This window comes from Polyodon spathula, chromosome 42 (assembly GCF_017654505.1).
Source record: "Polyodon spathula isolate WHYD16114869_AA chromosome 42, ASM1765450v1, whole genome shotgun sequence".
NCBI classification, from domain to species: Eukaryota; Metazoa; Chordata; class Actinopteri; order Acipenseriformes; family Polyodontidae; genus Polyodon; species Polyodon spathula.
In genome coordinates this window covers 1,418,158-1,431,553 of record NC_054575.1, presented here as the reverse complement: position 1 = coordinate 1,431,553, position 13,396 = coordinate 1,418,158, and the positions used below count along the sequence as shown (strand labels likewise).

At 42.8% G+C, this 13,396-nt stretch overlaps 1 protein-coding gene across 1 annotated transcript in view; it reads right to left on the bottom strand.

Moving 5' to 3' along the window:
- Window positions 1-149: 149 nt before the first annotated feature.
- Window positions 150-13,396, bottom strand: part of LOC121305294 (protein NDRG2-like) — a 36,058-nt gene continuing 22,811 nt past the window's right edge. Inside the window, exons 7-16 of the mRNA XM_041236880.1 lie at window positions 13,076-13,136; window positions 12,040-12,126; window positions 11,193-11,249; window positions 10,209-10,312; window positions 9,337-9,375; window positions 8,497-8,548; window positions 8,342-8,389; window positions 7,871-7,906; window positions 7,406-7,457; window positions 150-4,962 (exon numbers count right to left, since the gene is read on the bottom strand). Coding sequence (XP_041092814.1) covers window positions 4,799-4,962; window positions 7,406-7,457; window positions 7,871-7,906; window positions 8,342-8,389; window positions 8,497-8,548; window positions 9,337-9,375; window positions 10,209-10,312; window positions 11,193-11,249; window positions 12,040-12,126; window positions 13,076-13,136 — 700 coding nt within the window. The 3' untranslated portion in view covers window positions 150-4,798. The remainder of the gene's footprint in view (window positions 4,963-7,405; window positions 7,458-7,870; window positions 7,907-8,341; window positions 8,390-8,496; window positions 8,549-9,336; window positions 9,376-10,208; window positions 10,313-11,192; window positions 11,250-12,039; window positions 12,127-13,075; window positions 13,137-13,396) is intronic.

Below are 13,396 nucleotides of genomic sequence, written 5' to 3'. Positions count from 1 at the left end.
GAGACCTGTGCTTTACGTCTTTTTGATGATGTCGGACAGGGCCTGACGTTGGACTGGAAAGGGTTAATACACTGAATCTGTTGCTCAAAACAGAAGTTTAGTTTAACTCATCACTTAGTTGATACATTTGGCACCCACCAAAAACAAAGTTATTTCTTTTCAATTTTAATTTTAAATGTTACACAGATTAATTAATCACAGTCAACTGTTTTAGTAACTAATGCTAAAAAAAGGTACACAGCTGCTAAAACATCAATCTATTAGTGAACCCAATTCTGCTACAATAAGAGAAACACGTACAAAAGATACAAAAAGGACCACCTTCCTTTGATTTTAAAAGTTAAAACAATTTAGACAATATAATCAGTCATATGGTAAAAGAAAGATGCTCGCCAAGCTATTGTGATGTCTGATAAGTGGCAAATTTTAAAACAGGTTGCAATGTGATGTCGTTTACAGCATTAAACAGCTTGAGTACCATTCTGTTGTCAATTGTCTGCTGTAACATTTTCTCTGCTTTGTCTTTATCTGGGTCTCATCTACGCAATCTATCAGGCCTCTCTACTGCAGAGTTAAAGCGTATTTTAAACACAGCCATACCAGCAGCTATTATGCCAAGAAAACTTGCGACTATTTTTTTGAAAATGTGTTTGGATGAAATGGTTTCCCCACACAGTACAACATCACAATTGCCATGTTTATTTAAAGGTGAGGAAGCACAAAGACACCTTTCAGCAACAGCGGCTTGACGCCTGGTTCCAGGAGACCTAGCCTGAGGTGGGTGTATCAAACTCAAAAGCCTCCTCTGGTGTGCCGTGCAGTGGCCTGAAACCTAGTCTCCCGAACCCAAGTTCCAAGCCACAAAGTAGCTGTGTGTTCCCCAAGAATCTCATACTACAACAGGGTCTTAATGGCATGTTTCCAACTTTCTGTAAAAAGGATTTTTTAAATTATAATTTTTTTAAGTACCACGCACATTGATACATATTAGTCTGCTCTTATTATGAAGGATCGGTGGCTGGTTCACGGAAAAGAAGAAAAATAAAAACAACAGCAGTGAAATACAGAGAAGTCAGCTGCAAGTCCAGTTTTTTTTTTTTTTTTTACTGGTATATGTACATGTGGAGGGGGGTGGAGGTGTCAAGTACCACAGACAAGAGGAAGGGGGCGCTGTCCAAAGCGTTTGAGGACCCCTGGTGTAGTCGAGCCGGAAGTCTTTATATGCAAGCTACACCACATGACTCACACAACTGTCTGATTCAATCAGCAGTCCTCTTGATCCAATGAAAAGAGTATTAGGAACGTCTTATATTACGAACTACTAATTTCAGAAGGCTAAAAATGCTGACAAAGACAACGGCAACAGTGTACCGGCTACGACTGTGGACACAAACACAGACCAATTCTTGTTTAAGGAAAAATCCACATTTAGTGACGTTCCGGTAGCTTCAGATTTAAGAGATCTCTGTTGATTTAAACCCCAACCCAATATGAACCTACAGCCCACATCTCTGCTAGAATACCGATCTGTTCATCCCAACAAGAAGGCTTAACCAGAACAGTTTCTGACCACCATTAAAGCAGTGGGGGCAAAAAAGTCAAGCCCTTTTAATCAGTGATCTTTTCATTTGTGATGCCTGAAGATTGTGCAGGCTCCCTGCCTTAAATCTGTCCCAGATTGGCGAGGGTAGTCCAGTTTGTATGCCTCAAGCTTGCCCTACTGAAAAACAGGAACACCCCAAAGCAAAAATAAGTTTATATAGCAAATGCATACGTGACCGAAGGTGCTGGTCTCATAGGTTACTGGCCATCCAGTTACTCCCAGTGGGTCTTACCTGGTACTGAAATGCTGTGATCAGTATTAACATGAAAAGGTATTCCTAATCAGAGCTAACCTTAACCCTATGCTATGCTCAAGCTGCAACAAAGCTCATCTGTCCAGTAGTTTTCCAGCTAAAAGGGATGGGGCAATTAACTAGCAGATGAAGCTAAAAGATGAAACTTACTTCTAGAGAAAAAAAAAAAGATATATCTTCCACAGAAACTCCTAGCAATCTTGCACAGCCCGACACTGGAGAAAGGAGAGAGGCGTAGAAAACCCTTCACTCACTCCACTAACCCTCCCGCACAGACATCAGGTATAGCACAGGAAAGAGAGAAAAAGAGAGAGAGGAGACAATGTGTTTTTTTTTTTTTTTAACTCTAAGTGGCACAACACGTTTTGGAAGGAATGCTGATGATCCCCGTTACAATTATTTATTTATTTATTTTTAAGGATTGTCTTTAGTGTTAGCTCTGACATTTGGTTTTGAGTTTAGAAATGCCATTCTCTCATTTTTTTTTTTTAAGTGTTTGTGTTTATGAAACCATAGTGCAGTTTTAGCAGGGAACACCCCTTCTCTTGAGCTGAGGGAACACACAGCCACTACTTCAGGAAGTGGTTTGAAGGCTGGTTCCAGGAGACCTCGTTTGAGGCAACTTTGCTGTACCAAACCCCAAGTCTCCCCTGGCGTGTTATGCAGTGGCCTGAAACCCAGTTCCAAGCCACAAACTGGCTGTTTCCATGGCTTTAGGGGTGAGGGAACAGGCAGTTCAGTCTCCAAGGCTCAAGTAGGCCCAGGAGGAACCCAGGTTTCTCTCAGGGGGGTGAGGGAGTGCATCTCTGCAAGTGTTCGTAACTTTTTTGAGGTGTGGCTATGATTAAACAATGCAATGCACTCTTTATGCAGTTAAAACAACTTCTAACGGTGATCAAAAATATTTAATAAGGGCACTTAAGTGAAAAGATCATAAAATAAATCACTGGATATTCCCCAGACCTTAAGATGTGTGCAAAATCTTTTTTTTTTTTTTTTCTCCTGTAGCCTCTTGAATATTTCTTGTAAACAACTGTGCCTGTGAAATTCCTTTAACTAAACTTTAAAAAGTTTAAACTAGGAATCAAAGGACTGATTCATCTATTCTTCTTGGATTTAAACCAGATCTTTTCAACACTGCTTCCAAAATCTGCTGGCCACCTCTGGCAAAGTTTGATCTACAGACCTCAAACACAAGGGGGGGTTTATATATAAGATGGCACGTTACGACACAGTATGGCACAGGACAGTCTCTCACTCCCATACCGCAGTGTTCTCCCCTGGCAGGCACGGTTAGATCAGAAGATAGTGATACTGCATTACCCCGCAGAGATCCATCTTGTGTAAAGGGAAGACCAGGAGATTGATACACATGTAAGCCCTATATATAGCCACTTCCATAAACAGGAATGGTACCGACACCCCATGAAGTACAACAGAAGCTCAGAGCAGTGTTACTGTATTACAGTAAAGCAGTCTGTTCCCATAGTGCTCCAATAGCACAGCTATATAGCAAACCCGGCATCTTATCACTATAGGACTCCCATGACCTTTTACAAATGGATCTCAGGTCTTAAATAAACAGACAGACACATCAGCCCATCCACGGGGAGAGCACAAAGTAACGGCAGGTATAAAAATGGTACAAGGCCAACAATAGGAACCCTATAATAATTATAATAATAATAATACTTCAAATATAATGGAAGTGATAGCTGATTTCTCCTTAATGCGTTGGATACAATTCAAACCCTAGATCTATGCTCCATTTACCATTATTATTGTTATAATAATGTTGTTGTATAATTTTGTTTTCCCTCAAGAAAAAACAAGTGCCACATTTCTAGTTGATTAAAAACAAGATAGTCATCATTTTATCACGCAGAATAAAATTGCTTGGGTTTGATTAAAAGAGCACAAAAAATGACATTTTACATTATTTTTCTTTTTGTGAAATATTTACAATCCGACCTGGATAATCATTAGTGATGTTTTCAGATTTTTCTTTCGTGTTTTCCTTATAGTCACGTTGTAGTCTAATTTCCTACTAAGAATCTGACATGATAGCCAGCAGCAATGCAGGCAGACACACACAGGCAGTGGAACTACAACCCTAGCGCATTTGTTCTGTTTAGAGGGGTAAACAAGGGAAAGAAAATCGTAGAATACTAACACTGTCATTTAGAAATGGGATTGATTGTTTAAACACTTGCACACTGCTGGTAATTCATTGCAATGCAGTGCTGTTGTAGCGTGCTATCCTAGCAGGACCATTAATGTATACTACATGTGATCCAAATCCATTGTAGTCTGCAAATGGTTCCACTAGTTAGGCTTTCTTCAGGGCAATACACTGGGACAAAAATCCCTGCCTGACAGTGATTTCTCAAGTCGCCTTCTGGGTGACCTGCTAGGTATTAACTGAGATTTCACATTTCCAGGTATCAAATCTATTTTTACTGTAATCACAGAAAAAGCTTTAGATAAGTTGGTTGGCTTCACATGTAATGTTGTGTAACTTGCCTGCCCGTGCATCCATTGTAGCACCAACAATTATCCAGGTCAACTGTAAAAATCACAAACACAGTGAGAACAATGGAAAATAAAAACAGCAACACAGCATTTCACACTGGTCTTTAAAATACGGTGGTTATTTGAGGGCATGGAAGAAAAACACAGTCAAAAAGAGAAGTTGTCTTGTGATCTCTGGATATTTTATCCTCCCTCCCTCCCTCCCTCTCTCTCTCCCTCCTCTCCCTGCTCCATGTGCTCAATGAACCACCGTATTGAAATGCCTCTGGAGCAGCGATGTAGATCTGCAGTCTCCCTCCTCTGCGTGAAGGCAGCAGACCGCCCTTGATGGCAGAGAAGGAGACAGCATGGCTGGCTGGCTGGCTGGCTGGCTGGCTGACTGGTCGGAGTGCTGTGGTTCCTCGGCTCCTCTAGCAGGACACCTCCATGGTTTGGGGGAGTGCCGCGGCTGTCTGGTCTGGCTCGCTGCCCTGGGACAGGGTGCGGGAGCGGGAGCGGTTCCCGTCGATGGAGTAGGAGCTGGAGAGAGAGGCGGTGCGCGAACGGGACAGTCGTGTCATGCAGGCTGAAGGCACTGTGGAGAGGAACACAGTGTTAATGTTCCCCACACGGGAAGACCTTATAGAGTTGCTGTGGACTGCATTGGTGCCTTAAATCCTATTACAGTTGTGTTGCTCTTGAACATTTTTTTTTCTGAAGCAAGGGGGCTTAGTGATCCAATGGTTAGAGAAAGGAGCTTGTTACTAGGAGATTCCCAGTTCAATCCCAGATCTTTACTGTATTCTCTACTTATTTACAAGTGCTCCTATCTGTAATGTGATATTCTGTAATATGATACCTTGTACTGTGATATTTTGTAACAATTGTAAGTCGCCCTGGGCAACAGCGTCTGCTAGGAAATAATAAGAAGATGGACAACAACACAAAACAAAAATAACAATGAACAAGCACCATCATGTGGTTCAAACTTAATCAGCAGCATACAACGATCAAAAGAACACGTAACTAAGACGTGTAACTGCGTGTTAGAGTGGACTGACGAGAAGCATTGGCAAATACTATGAGGCAAACAGTTCTAAAAGATCACTCTCCTGTACGTGCTAATAATAATACAATGATCTAAGCAGGAACAGCATCATGGGTGACAGAGAATGCACATACAGGATATTAAAAAAGGGAGCAAGTCCATCTCTCTTAAGTGTTGGTGGTATAAAGTCGCGTCTTCAATCCCGCTGTCACAAGGCCAGACTGTTATTTTAAGGACCTCTTTCCAGTATATTTGATGGGCTGTTAATAACGAGATTACAAACACTCAATGTATTTGGAGAAGAGACTACTAGATCAATGTATCTGATCTAAACAGTCCCAGCCTTCTGATCAGCTAAACTGAGTCCCTTTTTAATTGTTTTGTATTCGTGGGATTGATGATCAGTAGCTCTGCTGGCCAGGTGACAGTTTTGCGAAGGCTCTCGTAACCTGCATTTATGGGATGTGAAACGTCGGTTGCAAAAGCAGATCACTGTCGTCCTGCTGCCCTCAAAAACATGCGCCAAGGGTTGTTCATAATATAAAAACTGCAGCATGGCATATGTATGTGCGCTGCTCCCCCACACCGAAAAGCAACGGCCCAAGTCCACTGGGAGTGCGGGCGGAGAGGCCAATCAAAGATCGAGCAAGCATAGTTCCGCCACGCTGTGATTGGTGAAAGAAATCTTGAGAGATCTACCAGATGGGATTACCGAGCCAGGGTTAGAATCGCTCACTAGACCAGCCCTGGGTTTCTGACCTCCTCTTGTTTACTGAAATGACCAGGCGTTCGAGTAAGCAGGCTCCCTACTAATGCCCCATTCACTGGAATTTCAAATGGGCTCAGCTCACCTCGAATGCCCATCTGATGTTTATCCAGTGAATTCTGGGACGTTTGCATAATGGCGAACAACAAAACACAAAGGTTCTGAGCAGCTTTTATGGTGTCTATGACACATGCTGATAAGGTTTAGCTTAATCATCTCCTTTTAGGATTTTAAAGACTTTAATCAAGTCCCCACTAGCTTGTATATGTTCTACGCTCAAGAGATTCAGTTCACGTGACCTATCTTGGTCTGGATTAGTGCTTTTCGCTGTCTTCAATGCCAAAATGTGCTTGTATACAAATTATACAACACTATATAACATTATACAACCTCAACAAAGCCTAACCCAGGACCAGGAGCAGCAATGGAATGAGTTTCTAACTCTGCACGCCAAGCTCAGCAAGTATCCTGTCTCTTTAGCATGCTTGGTGCACAACGGGAAGGGAAAGGGAGGGGTTAGAACAGGAAGAGGAAGGGCCAGAGCAGGAAGGGGAGTGGCTACTGCAGGTAGGGGAGTCCATACAGTGTAAAGGTGAAAGTGCTATTGTGCTCCTGGTTTTGCTAAGCTGACCATTTGCAAATGTAACAAGCCAGTTGTGTTGTTTTATGTGTTGTTTTATTTTTGAAGTGGTCAGAGATGTGTATTCATCATTTGCAATTGAATGAGACCAAAGGGGTCACTTCCTACATCCTACTGGGATGAAAACCAGTTTGATCTCTGCCTGTCAATGGTTTTAAATCTCCCAGTGGTCCCACTGGCAGATGGGCACAAGGGTTTGGAATCTACAGAAACCAGTACTGAGTTGTCTGTCAATTTAATAAAAAAGGCGTGAAAGAACGATAAAGAAAGAGAAAGAACTAAAGAGAAAAGGGGGAGGGAGAGACAGAGAAAATAAGCAGAAGTTAGCAAGACACCTCAACCGAAGACACAATTAGAACAGGAGGGTCACACCACACACAGGCAAATCTGCAGACAAACACAAACTAGGGAAATAAAATGGGATCCAATCATCAACCAAGCAGACGATAAATAGAAGAGAGAAAACTCCCTACTAGAATCCTGCTGTAACTGTATTATTTTTTTTTTCGAAGTATCGTAAAATACAATCAGAGAACAGAACAAGGTTTGTTTCTTTCTGGAGTTCATTCTCATGCGGCACTTACTGTAACCCATTCCCTGAACAAAGTACTTGAAGGCTTCAGTCAGTTTGCTGGGCTGAGGATAGAAGAGAAAGCAAGTTAATACAACACACAGGATCGTATCACTACAACACACAGGATCGTATCACTACAACACACAGGATCGTATCACTACAACACACAGGATCGTATTAATACAATACATAGAATTCTGTTAATACACGCCAGGACGATGACAAACAACAAACCAAAAAAAAAACAAACACCATCACTGGCTGGTCAGCTTCTGAAGGAAAATCATATCGAAATTCATCTAATCGCGGCAGTGTGACAAAACAACCTTCTGACATCGCACACCTCCTGAAATGTTTCTCTCATTGCGGCACTGAAGAATTTTCTCCTATCACTACGTGAGCAAGCGCGTGTTATGCCAGAGAGTGTAACAGGGTTTGTAGGAATTGCAGGGAAAGAAACTGGGATTCTGTTTACCTGGGTGAGCTGAGGGAGTCCCCCAGAGTCGGCCATCTAGCAAATAAAATAAAACAAGGAGAAACTTGTAATGAATTATAGAACTGGCACTAATTTGAGGCAACTTTGTATCAAACCCCAAGTCTCCCCTGGTGCGCGTGATGCAGGGGCCTGAAACCGAGTTCCAAGTCGCAAAGCAGCTTCGTGTTCACTCAGCTTAATAGAGGCAGCTTGTGTTGTGGTGTCTGTAATTAACACACTGTCATGCCCTTCCAAACTCCAGTCCCTCTAGTAGCATTTAAAACACTAACAAAAGCACAATAAAAGACCCAGTGCTTCAGCATCAGCTACATGGCTTGGTAACTCATTCCTGATCATCACACACATTGGTTTCCTTGGGTTACTTCTTTAATTGATGCACTACCAGTACCAAATTCATTTGAAAAAAATATCAATCACAAGGTGTACTTGTCAGTAGAATTACAACAGTACCTTGAGAAAGGAGGTCTGTGTGGGGTCCATTTTAGAATTGCACTCCACCTGGTGGACAGAAAAGGAACAACAAGCGAGGTGTCAGGTTTACTGTCATTACTGTCAGTACTGTCATTATTTGTTTTCACCCTGAATAATTTCAAAATGATTCTCACCACAGCATCTTCATAAGGGGCTTGATCTCCAACCACCAGCATGACTGGAGACCTGCAGAGAGAGAGAGAGAGAGAGAGAGAGAGAGAGAGAGAGAGAGAGAGAGAGAGAGAGAGAGAGAGAGAGAGAGAGAGAGAGAGAGAGAGAGAGAAGGAAGACAGTGTTAAGAAAGTCTGGGAGAAGTTATCTAGCAACAAACTCCCCATCCCCAGCTGTGCTGCTTTCCTAGATCGTTCTACTTGTGAGAGGTCTTGTTCTTTAAAATATTGAGTTTATTTGTTAAGAGGAGATAATTATCTATTCAGAGATACCTGGGTATTTAGTAAGCAAGGGGTCTGAGTGGAGAGACACGGGCACTACAATCCCCACCCCTAGTCTTGCTGTAAATCATTTGTCATAATTTATGCCGGTACTGTATAGCAATATATTTGTGTTTTTTTTTTTTCAAATTATTTGATTGGTTATCTAGGATCACCTTTCTGCAGTTTCAAAAAGTATTATAACATTCATGACCACTGCTTGTTTTCTAGTTATGAATGAACTACACATAATAAAGTGCTGAGATCACAAACAAAAACATATATGAACATGTCAATTAGTCCTTTAGCAGGCGCGTTTATCCCAAGTGACTTCAGAGACTGGGGGGGGGTGAACTCTGCATCATCAACACCTGCTGCTGCTGCTGCAGAGTCACTTCCAATAGGACCTCGCTTGTTGTACGTCTCACCCGAAGGACGGAGCAGGTGAAGTGACTCAGTGGCTGAGCCTGGGATTTAACTGCAAAGCTCCTAGTGTTACACAGCAACAAATAATTGCAAACTTTCAGCCTGTCAAATACTTACTTCAGAGTGCTTCCTCGGTCGATGTTCAGATCCCTGCGGCTGTGTATGCAAAGCACATTGGAAAGGAGAGTTAAATGCTGGGATTGCAACACAATGTACTGCAGAGACAGCAGTTGTAGCAAGACCAGGGGGGCGTGGCCCCGGGACTGTCTGCAGAGTGTATGTCCGTTCTTATTGGTTGTGTCATCAGGGGGGGTGTGGCCCTGGGACTGTCTACGGAGTGTGTGTCCGATCTCATTGGGGGCGTGGGCCCGAGACTGAGTGTAAGTTCGTTCTCATTGGTGGTGTTGTTCCTGTATCTGTATTCGTGTGTTTCTGTGCTTAACTTGTACGCATGAATTTCGGAGTCTGACTGTCCTCACCTGGGTCCTCCTGAGCTGTATATAGGCGAGTGAGGGCGCTTGGCGCGTCGTATGTTCCTGGCCTGTGGGGATTGTGTATAAAAGTGTCCGTTCATTTTACACACTGGCTCCTTCTGCTTTTCTTCCACTGTCGTAATCGATATAAAACTTTGATATTATTCGCATCGAATCTGAATAGCGAATATGATCAATTCAATTGATTTCAACAGAAAAAACAGAAGATTGAAACAGAAGATGATTAAGTGTTTGTGTGAACTATGTCTGATTCTGTCTCCCTCTTATGGTTGTTTGCTGTAAATACAGTTCTATCCCTGCAGTTTTAACTGTGTGAATGTGAGACTGTCTTGCTCTTGCTTTCTCTTGGTCTATGTCTCCCTCTTGTGGCTGTATGCTGTAATTACATCCCTGTAGTTTTCAGTGTGTGACTGTCTCTTTCTCCCTCGTGCCAGTGAGCTGTAAATACAGGTGTGTATGTGTGTGTGAGCGACTGTCTCTCTGCTTGCAGGTTACCTGTTGTAGCTCTTCCAGAACAGCTCGATATTGTAGAGGTTCGGAGCCTGGGAGATGTTCTCCTTGTATGTCTGTACCAGCTCAGTGCCAGCGTACAGCTCATCCTGCACAGTAAGAAACACAGAGGCACACAATGCAGTGAGATACTGGAGGCATGCATTACACCCCACATTTTTCATTTGAAATTGCCAGCGAACCCCTGGTCATGGACGTTCACAGTACTGAAATCTCAATACTTCCCAAACATTTCCTAGTATGTATGTGGCCTCACATAATACAAACAGAACCAGAGATTACTGGGTTCTAGCCTGTAGCACTCCTCTGAAATATGCACAACGCTTATTCATGTAATACGCATCAATTTGCTACAGGTCATACACAGACCCTGCAGATCGGCTACAACAATGTTCTTGAACTGTCTGGTTAATAACTGCACTTAAATCTGGTTTAACTTTATCTGGTCAAATCCGCCAGACACCCACTAGCCTACTTTGTGGGACATATATAATAATAATCTTTATTTTTATATAGCGCCTTTCATAGCGGACCACCATCACAAAGCGCTTTACAAGATACGAGACTAGGGTGTGTGAACTATGCATCAGCTGCAGAGTCACTTACAACAACGTCTCACCCCAAAGACGCAGCACAAGGAGGTTCAGTGACTCGCTCAGGGTCACACAGTGAGTCAGTGGCTGAGCTGGGATTTGAACTGGGGACCTGCTGGTTACAAGTCTGTTTTTGTAACCACTGGACCACACAGCCTCCTATAGTTTCCAACGATTCACAAATATGAAATGCAGGTCCCGATCTTCATTCATGAACCCCACTCTGTGACACTGAGCTCTGTGCAAACGCTAGCTACCTGTCTGGTACACCAGGTGAAGAAGCATCACAATTCAACACTAAAGAATGTATTGTTACACTCCTACTGAAACACTGCCATCATTTTATTTAAAACAGACTCAAACTGCACGTTCTCACCTGGCTGAAAAGATGGCCAAGGATCTTCTCGGTCAGCGAGGAGGTTAAGGTGGTCAACTGCAAGACAACTCAACATTGAACACCGTCTGTACATCGTCACAGCAAGAGATTTTAATAAAAAAAAAACAGTGTGCATTTCTTCACAATAAGCTTTATTTGATGGATCTACAGCTATGGCCACATGTTTTGCATCACCCTACAGAATGACTTAATTTAGCTTCATAAAGTCGACCTGCTGAATAATGTAACATTAACATATTGACTCACACACCACTTGTAGTTCTCCACATCGTGAAAAACTGATACAAATTGAAAACATGCGGCATTTCGAAATCTAATATGAAATACTGCTGTCCTACTATTATGGCTTCCAGTAGACTTTTTTTTTGCGATATCATTGTGTAGTTTATTTGATCACATGATGTTAAATCCTCTCCTGATCACTCGTTTTATCACCAAACTCCTCAATAATGCGATCCAAGTAATTATTTTACTACTATAACATCTCAAAAAGTTTTTTGAGTGTCCGTGTTAGGTCTGTGGTGCAGGACCTCTCAGCTGCCCCTTTTTTTTCAGCTTCACTCGGCTCCTATCGGTCTCACTCGACCATTGAAAGGTTTTCTCTGCTTTTTCCATAGAAAAAACAACTAGAGACCTGTGCTTGACGTCTCAACCCTTACATTCTAGGTGATGCGAAACTTTTGGCCACAGCTATAGATTTTGTGGCTGGAATCAATTTGAATTTCGACTCTTGTCCAGTGTTTACTAGCAACTGGTATATAAAAAAATTAGCACTGGCTCCAAACCCCCAAACCACTGGGAGGTAGGGCAATGCCCTGCTTCTCACCTTCTCAGCTGCCCAGTCCATCCAGCCCTTGGCACTGACATCTACATTGATGAGAACCAAACCCTCCACAGAGTCAGGGAAGGTGAGCTGAGAGAGAGAGCAAGTGCGACCGAGAGAGAGAGAGCGAGAGAGAGAGAGAGAGAGAGAGAGAGAGAGAGAGAGAGAGAGAGAGAGAGAGAGAGAGAGAGAGAGAGAGCAAGAGCGAGAGAGAGGGACAGCGAGAGAGAGAGAGAGAGAGACACACACACAGGTCAGCTCCGCCAATGTTCACTCTGAAATTCTAGGTTGGCAGTTATTGACAAGCAATAATCCCAGCAATGATTTTATATCATGTTTTAGCTCCCGATAACCCCAACAATAACCTGAGTTACTGTGCTATTTGTTTCTCTCACACACAACCCTTATTGAAAAACCTTTTCTTATTCAAACACAAGGAGCAAAAATAAAAAAGAGCAGACTGTTTTATTTTTCTCAAAAGCCTTTAAATACAAAATATTGCTTTTGGTTCCTGGGGTCCATCGGATATGCAGAAGTATCTCAGAGGGAGTCCTGGAACCACATTGCTTTATTAACGTCGAGGCATTGAAAATTAACACTGCCGGGTACATCAGTGGCTCTAAAACACCCAAGTACAAATACACTAGACAAAGAAAATCTGTCAAAATGACTGTAAAACTAAGCACTGTAACACTGTAACCGGCAATTTAAAAAACAGCACCCCAAAAATCACTCGTTTCCATGCCGAATTGTGGGTTTTCTTTCAGCTTTTAATGGTGCAGTGACTCTATCAATCCGACGATTCTTTTTTTTTTATTGAACGTGGTTGAGATGGGCAGTTTGTTTCTTTTTTTTACTCTGCTCAATTTAGTGTTTTAGATCCGTAAAGATCAGTGTACATCAGCGCTGTACAGCTAGCGGCGTGCGTGAATGACCCACGCCAGAGGGTCATGGGTTAACAGAGGGGAGTGTGTCTGACAGGATCTGATATGACAGCTCGTGCTGTGTGTATACATACAGGACCCTTCATTGAACTTACTGTGTATCTGGACAGGATGTAGGCTCCTGCTCCCACGCCCACTCCAATTATACTGCGGAAACTGCAAGAAAAGAGACCAGTGACCAATCAGAGCAGAGCTGCTGCAATCCACTCGTCACTAAAGAGTCACAGCGACCAATCAGAGCAGAGCTGCTGCAATCCACTCATCACTAAAGAGTCACAGCGACCAATCAGAGCAGAGCTGCTGCAATCCACTCGTCACTAGAGTCACAGCGACCAATCAGAGCAGAGCTGCTGCAATCCGCTCGTCACTAAAGAGTCACAGCGACCAATCAGAGCAGAGCTGCTGCAATCCACTCG